The sequence below is a fragment of the Corapipo altera genome, unplaced genomic scaffold, assembly GCF_003945725.1.
Source record: "Corapipo altera isolate COAL_440 unplaced genomic scaffold, ASM394572v1 75, whole genome shotgun sequence".
In the NCBI taxonomy this organism is placed as follows: domain Eukaryota; kingdom Metazoa; phylum Chordata; class Aves; order Passeriformes; family Pipridae; genus Corapipo; species Corapipo altera.
This window is the reverse complement of record NW_020884887.1, coordinates 14,796,639-14,815,306: the sequence shown is the minus strand read 5'-3', so window position 1 is coordinate 14,815,306 and position 18,668 is coordinate 14,796,639. Positions and strand designations below refer to the sequence as shown.

Genomic DNA, 18,668 nt, shown 5'->3' with positions numbered 1-18,668 from the left:
CAGCTTTACCCTGCACAGAAGGGCTGTGTCATCTCTCACTGATTTGGTCTTGGGCTACAAGGGGAGGTGGGAATCAAGCAGTAATTTCCACATTTTATTTAATGTAGGAAAATACAATTTCCAAATCAGAGTATTATCAGGATATTTATTAACTCCTGGATTATCGAGGATGCGCTTGTGGGTGCTGGCTGAGGTCACAACCATTTCCTGGGTAGGCAAAGGAACCCTCTGCTCAGTAATTTCCCCATGCCTGGTACACTTTGAGAACCAGTAGCAGGAGTACACTCTCTGTTATCCAGAAATTTTATTAGGGTGTACTTTGCTCTTTAATCCAATACTGTGAATGAAAATCCTGACTAATGCTGGACCCAGACCAGATCCTCACAGCCAGGGCTAGGTATGACCCTGCCAGCTGATGATGAGTTGTTCCATACCTGCTTATTTGAGCAGTGATACACTTCATACAGCAATTGCTGTTCTTTTCCCCTAGTTTGTTTATGAAAACATGCTGTAGTCTTGGGAAAAAATGTGAATAAATGGTTTTCTACTCACCAAAGCAGAATTCCAAAGAGCAAACTATTTTTCCCAAACGTTATGTTTGACATGATCTGCTTTGCTCTCTGTGTGTTTGTTATTGCTCTCTGGAAATGAAAGAGGTTTCAAAATCAGGTTATCCCCTGAGGAGGCCATGTCATTATTCTGGATGGACCATGTTGAGTGATCTTCAGGGAGGGCAACACTCCCTTGCCTGTGTGCAGGCACCTTATCACCTACAGCTCAGGGAACTGGATGCTCCCTCTCATTTTAGCTCCTGTATGATCAGATATGTTCAAGTCACACGTAGTTTTACATTTTTCCATCTCCCAGATGCATTTTGTTAAATTCACTGCATGCATTCCTCTCCTGAAAAGTCATCCCCATGATAACAATCTGCTTTTCTCCTGTTGAATTATTCAATCTTGCATTGTGACAAGCACTTTGTAGATGACACTGTGAATTTGTATAGTCTTTAAACAATGTGAAATAAGAGGGCAAAGGAGAAAGCATATCACATAAGTCAGTGTTTTATCAGATCACATCATCAGTAAGCTTTCTTCCAGCCACCTCTCCTCCTCCATATCTGTATGGTTCATCTCAGGGGTAGTTTCCAGCAATGAGCTATAATTTCCTCATCATTTTACTAATATTTCAGCTGTGATTAACAATTCCTTCCACATTCCTTCAATAATCTATGACACTTCTCTGGTAATTCCCAACATTTTTAGTGTAGCTGTCAGGGTCGTGCATATTTCAAGATGAATTTTTTAGCATCCTGGACATACTTTCACGCCAAGGCAGGGGACAGGTGTGCAGGGGAGAGCTGCAGACTGGCTGAAAGCCAGCTAACAAGTGTAAAATGTATTAGTAAGAATACTTCAAAAACAGCAAGTGATTTACAACAGACCAGCATAAAGCAGTTACTCACACAGTCAGTGACATCCTGCAATCAGGGCACTTGCCAGAAACAACAGAAGCCAGTGTTAAACTCTGACATGATAATCTGAGATAAATGCCAGGACTATGACTTTTACAATTACTTTACTGGACTCAGTCTAGAGCAGTGGAGTAAGCAAATAGCTGGGCTGAGGAGGAGATGGAAAAACAGTGTGGCTGTCTGGTGTCAGCAGCACTGCTCTGAGGGAGCCTCGTCAGCCCTGGGCAGCACAGGAGCAGGATGCTTAGTTGTGTTTCCAGGGATGTGCAGGGCATAATAAGTGTCTGTCATGTCTTATATCTCCACAGCCTGCTGGTATGTGCCACAGGGAGTGTGCGCATTTATGAAATGGGCATCAGGAAGAAAAAGAAATGGGGGAAAAAAAAAAAAAAGACAGAAGTCTGCACCAGCCAAACCTAGCTGGTGTTTGTGATCCCCCAGTGATACTTGGCCACTCTGTGTGTGTGTTTTGGCCATTTGCCTCCCTAAGTGTCACACTTTATGCCTTGCCTTGCCAAGAAAACACCACACTCAGTTCTGATAAGGATTGTCCCTGGTTTAGGATTCAAACAGTTCATTGTTACTTTTTTTTTTTTTTTAAATCATATCTGGGTCAGGAAACTGCCTCTGAAAACCACAGTGTGTTCCTTCTGTTTGATAGGAAATTGTCCACAATGATGAGACATTTCATCCTGTGCAGAAAATGCCTTCAGACATTTCAACATTTCAGTCTCCAGCCCTGCCAGAGCCCAGCAATCCCTTCACCCTCACCCACATCAAAGAACAGGGTAAGTGTGAGGAACAGATTGTGTCACCCCAAATCCATATTGACTATTTTTAAATGCCTCAGCCCTGGAAACATTCAAAGCCAGGTTGGATGGGGGTCTGAGATACCTGGTCTAGCTGGAGATGTCCCTGCTCATTGTAGGGGATTTGGACTGGATCACCTTTAAAGGTGCCCTCCAAGGCAAACTGTTCTGTGCTGCACGAAAACTCCCCAATCACCTTATTTTTAGTAGGAGACTGACAGAGAACTGGTTCCCAGATCCTCCCACAGCTCAAGCTGAACTGGTTGCTCTATAAGCACCTCAGCTTTCTACTGGTCCCAGGCTGTGTTTACCTTTCTCCACTCCCAGAAATTCCCAGAGTCCTCTGGGTTTTCCAGGATTGGTTGCAGTCATCCACTGGTCCTGCTGCAGAGAGCTCAAAACTCAATTGCATCATGTCCTGCAGACTCAGCTATGGTTATCTTATTCAAATAGTTTCTATGGGGGAATTTTTTTAGGAGGAGAACTCATGGTTTTTGTTGACCAGATCACCTACATACATCCTGGTTTACAGAATCTTTGCTCCAAATTTCTGCAATCGATGAGTAATAACAGCTGTGTGTTGGTGGCAAAGGAAGAACCTCAAAAAGACAACCCAGTTACAGAGGGCTACATGGTCAGCACATGGGTTGTCCTCTACAAACACATCTCAGAGTTTGGCCCATTCAGTGTTTAGTATCTGTAGTTAAAAGAAATCTCCCCAAAGCCCTGAACTTCAAACTGCAGCAGCACCATGAGCATCCAACCTCTGTGCCAGCTTTGGCAATGTGTGAAACTACAGACTCCTCCCAAATAATGTACAAGTCTGTTCTAAGAAACCTGCAAAAGCCCTTTCTAGGAAACAGGGCACCTGTGGCAAGTGAGCTGTGCTGACCTACATCGGAGAGCAGTGCAGAGGTAGATTTATGCACAGTCACTGGTGGCACCCACGTCAGGCCAGGGGCTATTTCTGTGGGCCCAGATGGGCCCCAAGACGTGCAGAGTCCGAGAGGTTCTTTTGGTCCAGGGCTGGAGGAGGTGGAGGGAGGAAGGGTGCCCTCTGTTCTGGCCCCAGAGAGAATCCCCTGTGAATGAGATGGATTTAATTTCTCTGGATGTAGCCTATTGTACTAACCTTGTGCTCTCAGTACAGTCAATACTGAAAAAATCCATATATTTCAGTCCATAACCCAAGTTGAATGTGAGCCCACGTGCACAGCCATCAGTGCTGTCCACTACATGCAGTCATGTGGGGAAGTGTTTGATTCCTTCAGTAGTGATGAGGTTACTGGAAACCAGGTGGTTGAAACATGAGTGAATCAATAATCAACTGCTGTACTGCATGACACTGAATTACTCTCACACTCAGCTTCCCACCCAGCTGAGCTGAAGATTTCATTATTTTTGGGATGCCCACTCTGGAGTGAGCTTCTGCAAAGTGGTACATTTCTTTCATGCTCAGTAATCTTGATTTAGTTACTCTCCTTTCAATCACTTATTTTGAAATGCATATATATTTGCAAAGATATAATGCTTTCTCCTGGGACTATCAAGACTTACTATTGGGTGATCTTGATTAAACAATCCTGTTAATTCATTTAATTAACCAAATTCCCAAGGAGATAAAAGAGTGGAATCACAGAAACATAGACTCAGAGAACGGTTTGGGTTGGAAGGGACCTTAAAGATCACGTCACTACAACTCCCCTGCCTCGGGCAGGGAACCATGGGCAGAGTGACAGAAATATTTGTGTCAGGGAGTAAATTTAGCTCACATAGGTTTTATTTCCAGCCTCCTGTGGAAGCTTTACAGATGCTTTGTCATAAAAACCACAAGTGCAGATACCAGCTGCTCTTCTGTGCTCTTAGCAAACCCTTTGCAAGGTCAGATCAAGACACCAAAGGTGCAGTGATGTGATGGCAGCTTTGACTGCCAACCCTGATGTGCCAGCAAATTCTTGGTGCTGTGGAATGGACCAGTGAAAAAGTTGATCTGCGTCACATGAAGGTTTCCACATTTTAGGAGGGGATGTCCTGGGGCTTCTCAGCCTGATGTGGAAACGTTCCAGCTGACAATGGCTTTGGTGCATTGGGCAGGGGCTGTGACAGAATGGGAAGTACAGTGGGAGCTGTACAAACACTTCCATGGCATCAGCTTGAGATGGCTGCATTGGCACTGTGTGAATGAGAGACACCAATAGCACCAGAGCAGGAAAATGAGCCCATAATCATGTCCAGAAACACAAATCAGGGCAGGTCCATCAAGTTGACCTGGCAGACAAGGATGATTTAAGTACAGTAAGTAGTTTGGGATATTTAACATAATAAATGCAAAATAGAATTGAAATTGTTGGTGGCAACCTGATGATCACCAGGCTCCTGTCAACAATGAGTGTAAAAATCAGTCCATTTTCCCCCAAAGCCCTTGTGTGTGGCAGGCAGCCTTGGGCACTCTGGGACACAGGTGGTGGAGGGAAGGGACTGGAAACTCCTCGTTCCCAGTGGTGGGAGCTGATGGTGCTCAGAAAACATGTGCTGGTTTCCGTTTCAGAGGAGAAATGCCACCCATGCACAGTGACTGCAGAGAGAATGGAAAGGTTGTTTTTACAAGTACTTGTGGATTTATACATGAATATCTTCAATTAAACGAACCTTCAAACCCCAAGAGAAGAATAATCAGCACAAAGCCACAGCTGCTGACAGGGTCCTTGTAGCCAAGGGTTTTACCTGGGCATTTTTTACAGGTTTGTCTGGGATACAAGTAACGTGATAACAGATTTCAAAAATTCATCTTTGTCTTCTTGTCTGTGTAATGAATCCTTTTACCACTTTTATACCTTATCTCTAATAACACCGAAGTTGAACACTCAGAAGCTTATCTTAAGGGTCTTTTCCAAACTAAATGATTCTATAATTCCTAAGTAAGAAAATCGTAAAATGATGTTTGTTCATGTCACCATATATTAGTCTCCTTACATTGTGCTTTCAAACTTTCTTATTTACATTTTGTACATTTTTTCCCATGAAAAGTTTGTTCAGCCTCTACTTTGCTCAGGGTGGACCTTTCTTGGGTGGCAGTTGTCTTGCTGTAGCATTTTCTAACACTTAAGTGGTTGCTTTGCTACCTTAATAATCCTTTCAGGTAATTCTTTCCTATGTAATTTTGTTTGTTTGGGGTTTTTTTAATGAAGTAAACCAAAACCCCAGGCAAAGTACCTTGTGGAGTCACAGTGACACCACCATGGTTAGAAACTCAGTGAACTGCACTATATAAGGCTGTAGAGATTTCAAACAAAAAGTCATTTCATGTTTTCAGTCTTACTAAGCAACTTTTTGAACTTGGTCCTATTTTTAGAACCTACTGAACTGACAACTTCAAGATGAACTCCCAACCAGCAATGAAAATTTTGCCCTGGTGATTAAACATTGATAAGTCTGTTGGGAAAAGGAAACAACAGGCAATACATGAGGCTTCCCAGGAAAAGATGCATCTTTTGCAAGTGCATTAGGAGAGAGCATCACCTTCAACTTGGTAAAACCAGTGGGATTCAGCACGATGGAAAAAATACCTGTGGCTGTGTGGGAGCTGGTGATGCACCCCCTTAACAACAAAAATGTCAGAGGTTAAAGAACCCCACATGGAGTTTGTGGAGTGAAGTGTCTGCAAGAGGCAGCAGCTGCAGGAGACCCTACTTGGAAGATTAATCACATCCTTTGGAAGTTTCTGACGTCTCCAAGTCAGCTGAGAGGAAGATCAATGTTTAGAACTGCTGTGCTATTTTTAAACAAACAAAAAGAGAGGCCATTTATTTCCAACCCATTTCAAACAAGCAGGATATTTTTTCCTCTCTGTCTCCCAGGCTGCTTTCCCCACAGAGCCATGGGGATGGCAGCACACAGCCCGTGCCATGGTGAGCACTGAACGGGCCGGGGGGCACGGCAGCATCCCCGTGGCTGCAGGAAAACTGAGGAGACAACACAGAGCTGGGGAATCAAAGATGTCTCAGAGCCAGGTTATTCAGCAGAGAAAAAAAGGGGGAGATTTCAGGTCGCTGCGAGGATTTCAGTCTGGCTTTCCACATCTGAGAACTGAGAAACAGCTTTCTAGATCTCTTTTGATGGCCTGATAAACTACTGCCTTTCAACACCTCTCACCCTTTGGAAAAGAGTAGTAGGCTGTGGGAGTCAGGGCATTATTTTAGAGCCCCCAGCAGGCAGTGCCTGCACCATCGTTAGCCAGAAGTGTCACAGGCAGCACAAGATGCTTTTTGCTTCAGTGCTGCTGGCTGGCAGCTCCAGCTGCTGCCGCTCTCCTCCTCTGCAAGGCAGAAGGAAACGTCGCTCTCAGGGAACGGCCTGACATGGCTTAGGAGAAGATCTTGAGGCCTCTTGTGTGCTTAAAGGCCAGCTGCTTTAACATTCAAGAGGTGCTTTTAAAATACTGCCATAAATGGAAAATAAAAGCCCTCTGGAAATCAGAGCACCTCGCCATGGAAAGCAACCCACGCTTGCACTCGGCAGTGACCTGAGCTCAGTTACCATCTCTCCTCTTGGGTATGAAGAGTTCAGCTCAACAGAAATATTCCTTGTGTCATTAATGGAGTTCATTCACTCTCTGTTGTACCAGGGATGGGATGTTTCCTGGGTGCACGTCTGTGCTTCCCAACACTGAGATTTCTGTGCCATCTTCTCGCCCAGACTCATGTTTGTGAGATCCTGCTACAACACCTCGTGCTCAGCCTCAGAGAGCACTTGGCTTCACTCCACGCTTTCCTACATTACACCCACCTCCTTTTCCAGAGGATATTAAGCAATGCAGGTTTCTGCTACTGTTAATTCTGGCTTTAAATGCTGAAACACGCTCTTATGAGTAATAATTGTTTCATGCAAGGGCTTTTCCCTTTGACAGAAACAATCCAAACCTCTTATCACTTTATCTTATTTATACACTTTTTTTCCACATTCATTCCAGCTACGATTTCTTTCCATTACATTAATTTTATTAGACCATACAGTTTATTTCACTCCCTGGCGAGAAATATTCTTTGATTCAAAATATTAATGAAATATTTACTCTTTCCCAACAACTTTTGCTGTCACCTTGGTAAACAGTGAGTTTTCCACGTGGAATAAATATGGTGCTGATGCTTCTACAGTACTTCTATGGTACCTGCCACATTCAGGTTCAGCTCTGGTATTCATACCTCTTGTACCTTTTTTTGAGCAGTTTTCTGTATTATTAACGCTGGTATTATAAAAATGCCATGACTTATCAATTCTATCTTTTAATTAAACCAATAGGCAGCTGGCAGCTGGTCATGGCACGAAGGCAAATGTCACCAAAAGCCCTGATAGATCAGCTTAAAGAGATACTTGTCTGCAGTGCAATTGCTTGTTTAAAAGATGCTCCCTTTGAGTACAAGCTAAGTATAGAAAATCATGAATAAATGTGTCAGATGAGAGATAGTAATCAAGTAAGAAGTCACATAAAAAGCATTTCAGCCTGCACTCTCAATGGGGCAATTTCTGCAGATCTTTGATTTCTGATGCTTTTCGTGGAGTTGACTCTGTCCCAGTTGTCTGAATGAGCTTCTGACAGCAGATGGCATCTTCCTCAAAACCAGGGGTCCAAAAGGGACTGCTACAGGGGAGAGCAAGGCAGAAAGCTCTGCCCTGCTCTGCCAGTCTGCTGCCACTGACAAGGTCACATCGTGGATCAGTGGCAAGGTTTGCCCATGAGGACATGTGTCTCCTCTCATAGGCTGGGGAAGCAGAGTGTTTTATTGGAGCTTTCACAGCTCAGAAGAGCCTGGATGCATTTTAAATAATAGGATTGACACTTCACTGGTTCAGTGAAGAGTCTGCAGCCTTGCAGCCCCTGCACAGCCTCACTGCCCACACAACACTGCTGTGAACAGGTCAGCACCAGCTCCCCATTCTGCTGCCTGCTGGCATCCATCCACAGGCTGGGGATGAAGGGAAAGGGAAGCACAGGCAGTTGAACAGCAGGTATAAAACCATTATACTCTGGTGAATCCTCCAGCCAAATTCTGTGTCAAAATTACTTAATATACATAAGCTATCATTTAAATCTCTGCTTAAAGCTGAGGAACTCTGAGCTTTCATGTGTGCTCAGGTATTGGCTCTGTCCTTTACTTACCTTAGAGGTGTGGCTCATGAGCCCCAAGCTGAATCTCAACCTGTATTTGCCCATTATCCAAATCCAAAGAGAAGAGCTTCCATCTGAGGAAAGCTCAAAGGTCATTACAGTATACATTTATGTTTATGTTTATATAAAGGAATTTAAGCTTTACTTCCAGTCTGATGGAGGTCTAACATAATTTCCTTCAATAGCTTTAAGCTCTTCTGACCACAGCAGAAGTGTGACCAGAGCTTGCTGCTCTTTGTTGACAGGATCCTTTTGGATTCAAGCTGTGAGTGTGTCCTCTAAGCCAGGAGAGGTTGAGCTGAATATCACTTATTTGCTTTATGTGATGTCAGCATAGCTGGCATGAAGGGTTATGGGATTAAACAGCTTCTGGCCAACTCTGATATCTTAATTTGTTCCATAACAACTATAATAGAACTACTTGTTTTCTCCTTTCTTGCTGTAACAAAGGAAGAGTGGGTCTGGGATTTGTTTTTTTTCCTCAAAAAATCTCTTTTTCTTTGTTTTTGCAGCTGGAAACTCACTGGGGCAGCATCAGAGCAGCACTGGCACCAGCACTCTCCTGGCTTAACCCATCCAGAAGAAGTTCAGAGAGTTCATGGTGATGAATGGCTGTAAACAGAAACCAAAAGAACAAACTAGGTCATTATACCATTTCTACTTTAACGCCTGTTAGTATTTTTATATCCCCAAAATGAAATATTCCGGTTTTCCTAGTTTTTTCAGAAACAATCAAATGATTTTTCCTGTGAACAGTGAAGTGGAGGTTTTCTCGTCAGCCTTTTCCTTATAGCCAGGAAGAGTTTTGGCACTAAAGCTACTGATCTCAACCGACAGTCATGCTTAGGTTAAATTTCATTAAATTAATGGGACATATTAAAATTTGCACTTGGTAAACTGCGTCAGAGTCAAAAAGTTATAATTTCAGTGTAATTTCTCTCTGTGTGTGTATATATGCATTTACCAAATGAAATGTATTTACTGTGAAAGTTTAACAGATAAAAGACAGTTAATTAGTGCTATTACAGAATCATATGGGAGATAAACATTAAGAGACAGCCCCCGGAGCAGGAAGGTTTTAGCTGTCAGAGTCCTGAGGGCTCTAACAGGCTTTGATGGTCCTGACCAGCCTCACCCGGGCTCCTGCCACACCCTTCCCATGGGCACAGGAGACTACTTAAGCCCAGTCCCAGAGGCCTTTCCTCCTGCCCCATAATGCAGGAATGCTGATCTCCAGCTCAGTCACAGCCATGCCTGGGCTTGGCTGTGGCACCCATTGCCTGGGCACAGCTCCAAGGCTGCCAGAGCTCAGGGAGTGTTGGGATGATCCTCTGGGACATGGAGTGTGACTCTTGGGATGGGCCTGTGCAGGGCTGGGGGTTGGACTCCATGATCCCTGTGGGTCCCTTCCAGCTCAGCAGGTTCTGTTATTCTGTGACTTGGACCCTGACCTGTGGATTGATTTCTTGACCTTGGAGCAGCCTCACCCCCACAGGTGCTCTGGGATCCTGCCTGACCCCACTGTCCACCCTGAGGCTTGTCCTGCTTGGCTGTACTTGGACTCCCCGGGACTGTGCCCTGGCTGGAAGTGTTACGGTGCTTCCCCTCCTGGCTCCCCTGCCCTAGGGAGCTGTCAGCCCTCACTGCACCCTGACTGTAGCTGTAAACTTGCAAGGTAAGATCAAACAGATGGAAACACAGTTGAAATGAGAGCTGCTGGCAAATCAAAGGGCTCTGCCAGCTGATGTGAATACTACAAGAGCTGGGAAGCTGCTTTAGGCAACTTTGTAGTGGTCAGAAGAAGTAGTTGTTTCTATCAGCTTGAGGGAATGTTTTTCTTGGACTTCAAAGGGTTGATTTTGCCTCTTCATTTAGCCAAAATATGTTTCTCTAAATCTTCAAGGTCAGGCAGGTATGGAAAGTTGGCCCCATGCAGCGTGTTTATGTAGCTTTCAGCAGCAATTTGAACTATTCCCTTGGCTATGAGATGCAAAATAGATTTATTGTAATGGCAGTCCTACCTCTTCATCCTGTTTTGGGCTGCCAGGGAGCACTGACCTGTGTGCTGTCCCCTGGTAAGTAAATCCTCTGCTCATCCTGAACATGCACGCTGCCTCCAGGCCTCATCTCAGAGATGAGATGACCATTGGAGTGTCTGAGGAGCAGCTGGTGGGGCTCAGCCTGGACAAAAGGTGGTTCAGAGGGGACCTTCTCACTCTACAACTCCCTGAAGGGGGACTAGAGCCAGGAGGAGTTGGTCTCTTGTCCCACGGAATAAGCAGCAGGACAAGAGGAAATGTCCTCAAGTTGCACCACGGGAGGCTTAGACTGGATATTAGGGAAAATTTCCTCACTGAAATGTGGTCAGGCACTGACACAGGCTGCCCAGGGCAGTGGTGGAGTCACCATCCCCACAGGGATTTCAAAGATGTGTTGATGTGGGACTCGGGGACGTGGTTTAGTGGTGGGCTTGATGATCTTAGAGGCGTTTACCAACATAAAGGATTCTCTGGTTCCAAGTGCAAGATGTATTTAATTATCTTCCACAGGCAGAAAAAAATAAAATGGCCAAAGAAGAGGTTGGTGCTGAAGCAGAAGGTGGGGAAAGAACAACATCATGTTACTATCTCTGATATTGGTGCTAATAAAGAACACAGCAGGGAGCCCATCACAGCCGTCAGTGATTTAATGGGCCACAGAGGGGGTTCGTTAATTAACAGCGGTAATTACCGTGGTGCCGCTGTCCGTGGTGCTGGAGGCGTCCCTGCCCCGCGGGGACCGGCCGCGATCTCCTCACCTGTCCTCTGGAAACACCCGAGAGGGTCCTCACCCGGGGGAGGGGCCTCGAGCTTCCCGTGGGATGTCAGGACTGGGAGGGCTCGGAATAGCTGAAAGAAACCTGGGGAGCTCGGCAGAAAAATATTCGTCCTCAGGTGTGTTTTTTGCATTCTGGGTATTAAAAAAACTATCTTAATGTTCATGAAGTACACTGGAAAAGTACCTTGACCCTTCCCACAGATATTTGCTATATATTGTTCGTTGTAAATCTGTCAGCTAAAATTTTAGAAAGTTAAAGTTAAGAAATTAGCTCAGCTGAGATCCCCAGCCAACCAATTTAGACTCACTTTCTTCCAGAATGTCACAATACACATTAAACAATTACCTCAACTGCAGGAAAAGCCATGATGAGAGAGTTCACACCCTTCTAGCTCTGGGGAAATCCAAGCATGAGATGGGAAACCACAGGCTTTGAAGGTTCCACTCTTGTCAGAAAGAATTATTTCTAAGCTGATAACTTGCCAAAACCTTTTCATGCTCTTATACTTGACAAGCTGGATGACTGCAGTATACAAGGAACTGGCTGGATGGTCACACTTGAAGAGTTGTGGTCAACAGCTTGATGCCAGTGATGAGTGGTGTCCCTCAGGCTTCAAACTGAAGGAGGGCAGAATTAGACTGGATATCAGGATGAAATCCTTCCCTGTGAGGGTGGAGAGGCCCTGGTACAGGTTGCCCAGAGAAGCTGTGGCTGCCCCACCCCTGGAAGTGTCCAAGGCCAGGTTGGACGGGGCTTGGAGCAACCTGGGCTGGTGGAAGGTGTCCCTGCCCAGGGCAGAGGGTGGGACTGGATGATCTTTATGGTCCCTTCCAACCCAAACTATTCTATGATTCCTGTTCTCCACAACTTGCTTTAAGGCACAGATATAAAGGTCTGTGGCTTCTCTCTGCTGCCAGTAACAATGAGAACTGGTTGACCAGTCACCTCTGGGTTCAACTGAAATGCAAAGAAAGGATAAAGAAGAAAACTTGAGGTGTAAATTAAAAAAAAAAAAAAAAAAAAGTGTGCCTGCCCAGGTACAGAAAGCAGGGAGCTTTGAACAATAACAAAGGGAAGAGGGGTTTCCACTCACAGTCAAACAGACTGGGGTATTTTGGAGCTGGGCAAGCTGTGGTTTGATATGAGATGAGCTCACCTGGCAGTGGGTAATGTAAAGCTCCAAAGAAACACTGAGAGATGATGGAAACAGTTCAAACATCTTTGTGATCAACACAAAAGGAAAGCTGAAATAGCATCCTGAATAGGTACGATCTTTATTTAGCAGATCCTTGCATTGATTCCATCAATAAATGCTGAATTTCACAAGGGAAGAATTATCTTTTAAACATCATAATTCTGCAATGAAACAATAAAGAGAAGACAAGGTTATCATAAGAAACCAGAAGGACAGACAGAGCTGCTACTGAAACATGGGGGAGTGCTGAGTCACTCTGCATTAGGTGCTGCCATAGTAACTATTTACCAGCTGGTTGGGAATGAGGAGAGACTGAAAAATCTGCAATAAAAATCAGGCAAGTCACAGCTTGAAATATATTGCATATGCTTTTAAAAATATTTAACAGAATGGAAAACTTCTGAAGGTTTTTTTTTATATTAGTGTTATTTGGGACAAACAGACTATATTGGATTGCTGAATAGACACATAAAGTGTATTCAAGCAAGAAGTAAACTGATTTCTTCCCTGCTAGGCCAATGTTATTGTATCTAATTGTGAGAGCAAGTAGGAGCCACTCTGTGTACTCACAGGGAGGTGCTCCAGCACATGTTCTGTATAACCCAGCCCAGGCTGTGATGAAACACAGAAGAGGAGGGTTCTGGCAGTAACAGGTCTTGGGGTGAATTGGAAAACTTAACAGAGTTTAGAGAGGCAGAAGCTCAGATTCCTTAGCTAGTTTTTCCTGAGGTTGTCCTCTGCTCTATTAGGAAGATCACTGCTGGTCTGTGGCTTAAATTTCTTGGTGGCTGAATTCTTGGTGTCCTCTGCAGGAGGGAGAGCTCTGTGGTGTCACAGCGGTTGGGGGCACTTCTGCGAATCATAAAATTCTGGGTGGTTTCTTATCATGGAAAATGTCATGATGACAGGTGTGTGTCACTGTGACACTTCTCCATTACTATTATGGCAGGAACTTAAACTGGCTGCTGTTGAGGAGTGGAGAACTTCAGAAAACAGTAGCTGGGCCTTTTGATCGTCAGCTGGGCCAAGCTTGCCTCGGGCTCCAGTGTACAGAGAAGCAGAAAGCTAGCAGAGGTTTTAAAGTCAAGAGTTAGAGAAAGCTTTATGAGAACTTTGCAGAGAGGCAGGAAGTTTGTGGTGAAACACAGGAAGTCACTTGTCTTTTAATCTGCGTAGAGGTTGGAGGAGCTGCTGCAGGAGATGCTGAGGTCAGGAAAGCTCTGCTTTGCAGAGCATAGGCAGACACCTTGTGGCTCCCCAGAGCAAGGGCGTGGAGGTCCAGGGGGGTTTGTTGTGTCAATGATCTTCACTCCTATGTCAGATGGAGGAAAGGTGTTTTCAGGACTCACTGTGCAACTGTATGTGCAAATTTGTTTGTTGTAAACCCTTTTAGTGGAGTTCTGGGAGCTGGTACTCTTCAGCCAGTTTCTACTGGTCCTTCACCTTCCCTAAGGAACTGTTATTTGAAAAGGTCCATCTCCTGACAGATCAGGAGATCCCAAATCATAGAATGGTTTGGTTGGAAGGGACCTTTAAATGTCATGTAGTACAACCCCTCTGCTGTGAGCAGGGACACCTTCAACTGCTCAGAGCCCTGTCCAACCTGGTCTTGAATATCTCTAGGACAACTTGTTTTGTTGTATCTGTTAGCTGCAGTATTGTCATTTCTAGCTAACAGAGGCTTCCAGGAGTCCCAGGAGCAGGGCTCAGGAAACAGAACTGGCGGTTCAGGGAGAAGTCTGGGCTTGCTTAGACACAGGAACAGTAGGATCTGGGTAGCCTGAAGAAGATGAGACATGCTAACAACCTTGCAACAAAAAATTTGCTGCAGGGAGGCAAATAAAACCTGGTGTGGAGACTTTTTTCCTTCTCAAGAAAAAGAAGGCCTTAGGAATAGGCTACAAATGCTCTTAAGTAAAATAGATTGTGCAGTATTTAATCTATAATCTATTTTAGTCTTAAGCAAAATAGATTGCTGTAGATATGATTTTACCAAGTCCTATTTTATGGCTGTTATATTTGATTTGACACTTGAAGGTGTGGCTGAAGTCCCAATTGCTTTAGAGGCATTTACTGTGAGGACTGCAGTCTGAGGAATCAGATACAGTTCTCTTTGGTTCCCAGCTCGCTTGTTAGTGTCCTTGATGATGGTTTTCTGCCTCAAGACCATGGATCTTGGAAGCCAAATAGCCTTTGAGTGAAATGGATGTGGCAATTTTATAACAGCTTTCAGGAGTGTGCAATGGTGACACTAACACAAATTGCATCAGGTTTCATCAGCTGCTGGGCTTCTATACACAGGGAAGTTCAAGTCCTCGTGTTGAATCAGAAGGAAACTACATGGTGAAAAATGTTTGTCATGGAATGGAAATTCTTTATTTCCGTCTGCTTCATTCTTGCCTTTAAGAAAACCAAAAGCTTTTTATCTCCAAAGGAAATGTGTGCCCTGCACTGCTGTAACCATACCCCAGCTAGTGCTAATTCCTGGTACAAGCAGGGAATTTTATTAGTATATCTGGCCCACGTTTACCAAGAGTTAAACAGCTGCATATCAGAGCCTGGAGCAGGCAGAAGTGCCTGCTGTGCAGACCTGCCATGTTAGTCACTCAAAAGGCTGAATAAAAAGACAGCCTCTCTTCCCCCCCTTGGCACTCCTGTCCTGTTTACCCCACTGGCACTGAGATTCCCAGAGGGATGCAAGATGTGCTCTCACCACTGCTGCAGCTCTTTTAAAGTCTTTTTTTGCAAAGCCCCTCATGTACCATGGAGTTGGAGATTAGTTTTTCTACAACCAGCTTCAGGGATAGACAGAATCATCAGGAACACAAATTTACTCTTCTCCCCACCTATTTAGTATCACAGGCACAGTTTGCCTGCCTTTTTTTTTTTTTTTTCTAAGTAGCCACTGGGTGTATGATGGTGAGACATGTCGAACCAATGCCGAGCTGCCTCTGCTGATGAAGCTGTGATTGTTTCAGCATCTCTGATGGTCTTTAGTACCGCTGCTGTGCAGGTCAGCGCTCAGCGGCGATTTCGTCGGCACAAGGCGAAAATAACAGCAAAAAGGGAGTAAGTTTATCCCCCTCGCCTCCCTCCCTCCCTGTCCGCTCCCGCCGCCCCTCGTGGGTCCGAGGGGACGGGGATGCTCTGACGAGCACCGCGCACCACCGGCAGCATCGCCCCTTTTAAGAGGGATCTGGAGGGCTCGGCAGGGATGGGGAGAGGAGGAGGGCTGCTAAAAACACCGCCCTCCGCCGGGGGAGCGCGGGGAGCGTGCGGGGCCCGGCGGGCCGGGGTGCGCAGTGCGCGCCGCAGTGCGCGGAGCGGGGCGGAGGGGCCGCGCCGCAGGGATGCTCGCCCCGCTCCTGGGCTCCGCGGGCTCCGGCTGCCTGCTGCTGGGTGAGTGCTCCCCCGAGCCGCCTCGGCACCGGGGCTTTGTCCCCTTCCCGCTCCGCCTTTGCCGGCTCCTTTCCCCGCAGCGGGCGGGGACCCGCTCCCCGCCCCGGCGCGGTGACACCGGCCCGAACCCTTCGGAACGGCCTCTGGGCCCGCCATCCGCCTCCCCATCGCCCTCCCGGCTCCTGGATAAAGGGTATTCCAAGCGCTTTGAAGGGAAGAGGCAGACGGGAGCGGCGCTGTGCCGAGGGGAGGGGATGGGATGGGATGGGATGATGCTGTGCGGGATGCGAGCGGTGGAGAGCCGGCCCCACGAGCCGCTGTGGCAGCGCTGCGGGCAGCTCGGCGGCCGCATTACATAATTTCTCTCAAACCCTCTTGCCGGTTTATTCTGTCGGTGCATCTCCGGTAAATTTGTCGGGGCGCTTTGTCTGTAGCGGGTGTGTGAAATAGGGCAGCGCGCTCGGAGGGGGGTGTGCGCGGTAGAGCTGCTGGGCAGAGCGTGATGCTGGATCCCATTGTTGTGTGGGCAGGCGGTGACGATTCCAAGTGTGTCCGCATTAGGAAATTCTTGCAAGTCAGAAATAATAGGAGGATCTCTGTAAGGTATTTAAAGGTTCAGGTTGAATTGATCTGCTGTGCCAATGTGAAATCGGGTCCTTTGAATCTGTGCAAAGTGTCTTTCCTAAGGAAAGGTAATGTTCAATGTCTGTGCTATTTCCCTCTTTATCTATAAAAGAGCTTCCCTCTAGACAGGCAGACTTTCAAAAGGGGAAATGATTTTAAAAGACAACATCTTAACATAATTAGGTAAATAATCTGAGGGGGAGCGTTGATAACGGAAAACATCGTAATTATTTATGTTCATGTCTATTTGCTATTTTTTGGTTATGAAAAAGGATGTTTCACACTGGGGGAGAAAGGAGGGGAAAAAAAAGGAACCTAATATTCCTGGCCTGAATTTTGCCTCTGAAAATATCCTGGTGGCTCCCGTTAAAGGCAGTGGCCTTACAGCTGCTTATATCAACAGCTTGAATCAACTGCTTCACAACTGTACCAAAACTCATGCAGTGAAATATGGCCCAGAGAGAATTACACGGGTGAAGCAGAAAGGACCATGTGGCTGGGAGGCGGTGGGCAAGTGTTTGTTACAATATTTTGGGCCCCAAGGCCGCAGGGACTGCTCTGAAGCACACTGCTGGCTGCACCAGGCTTGTTTATGACAGCAGGAGGAGAACAGGACCCACTGGGAACAGGTCTCCTGTGTGAACTCCTGCCCTCAGGCCTCCACATCCACTCTGGGGTATTGGTTCCTGTGCTTCACATCTCAGTGTGTCTCTGCTGTGTCCAAGCTCCTCTCCATTGTGCATCTTGCTTTCCCAAAGTGTGTGTCTGTCCAGGTATGGCTCTGACTCAGGGCCAAGGGTTTTGATGCCATGTTTAGGGTTTTTTAATGCCATGCTCTCTTTATTTTAGTGTGGACATTACTTTAGCCTAATGTTTTTGTCTAGAGGATAGATACCCTTAGACGTGCTGTTATTGCCTTTTGCAGTGGCACCCTCAGCAGCAGACAAAATGTTTGTCAACACAGACCATCTCTGGGAGATGGATCCCAGTGGGTCTGCCTGACCTGGCAGCATGGCACTTGCTCAGCCCTGGAGCAGTGGTTGTTGCTCTCATGCCTGGTTTTGGTTTTCTGGTGGCCCCCTCCCATCAGACTCTGCTCTGTGCTGCAAAGGAGTCACTGTAGCTGTGCTGATTTACTGAACAAGGAACTCTTTGGCCACCACAGCCCAGTGCAGCATTCTTCTTTAATTTGATACAATTTCTGGCGCCATTAGAAAAGTTTTAACAAGTTGAGAACAGGTCTATAATATTCTGCTCGATGAAATAATGGTAGAAGTCACAAAAGACAAAGCTAATTATTTCCTGATGTGGAGTCTTGGATGGTCTGTTGGATGCAGAGGGTGATGTAGTAAACAAAATACAAATTTAACAACAAATTACCCCAGGGATTTGCACGTTGCTGGTTTGGTTGAAGCAGTACAAGGTTCCACTTTACTCTTTGTATCTCTGGGCTTTCCTACTTTTACTCCTTTGCTCTTCTCTTCCATGTGCCTGCAGCCCTGAGCTGCCCCCCTTGTCAGTCCTGCCTTGCAGTGAGGAAGAGGAGGCTTTGCTCTCTTGCCTCCTGGCAGCAGCTGGAGCCCAGTGGGCACCTGCACCCATGTGTGGGGGCACAAGAAAGGAATTCTGCCATCAGTGTCTCTTCCCACCAGCACCAGTGCACCTCCAAATATTTCTCAGTGTGCGTTTGCAAAGGGACCGGGAGGGTCATCTGGGGTCACAACAGACTTGTGCAGTCCCACTCCTTATCCTGGCTCTCACACCGTGCACAGGAGTCCTTGGTGATGCCAGTTCAGGTCTCTGGATGAGACATTTCCTGCTGTGCTCTGTGTATGAAGCAGAGCAGATGCCCAAGGCTGCTCAGCCCAGCCCGTGGAGCGCCGGCTGCTGCACGAGAGGCAAAGCCCATGGTATTTGAGGAGGTATATTTAGTTGCTTTTATTCTCCATCCCTCTGTTACTGCTCCACTTGAACAGTTGCTAGATACCATCAAAAGGAAAGAGTAGATGTATTTGGATTTCCCTGCTCCCTCCCAGGGACAGCACATAGCAATTTTTCTCTGCTGCGCTGGACTAATCTAGACATTTATGTGATTCTTGTTTCCATGCTACTATGGATATTACAAATATATTTAAGTAATAAAAAGAGGAGAAAAGCTTTGAAGACAGATGGTAAACTGAATT

At 46.0% G+C, this 18,668-nt stretch overlaps 1 protein-coding gene across 2 annotated transcripts in view; it reads left to right on the top strand.

Annotated features, from left to right (window-relative positions):
* The first annotated feature begins 15,419 nt into the window (after positions 1–15,419).
* ACSL6 (acyl-CoA synthetase long chain family member 6) overlaps positions 15,420–18,668 on the top strand; it is a 53,536-nt gene continuing 50,287 nt past the window's right edge. The window contains exon 1 of one of the 2 annotated variants that reach the window (XM_027643107.1): positions 15,420–15,531. Coding sequence is in view for 1 of the 2 variants with exons in the window: in XM_027643105.1 (XP_027498906.1) it covers positions 15,813–15,861 (49 nt within the window). In the remaining variant the exon portion in view is untranslated. Of the gene's footprint in view, positions 15,532–15,779; positions 15,862–18,668 lie in introns of those variants that run through there. The other variant, XM_027643105.1, reaches the window with a different exon arrangement.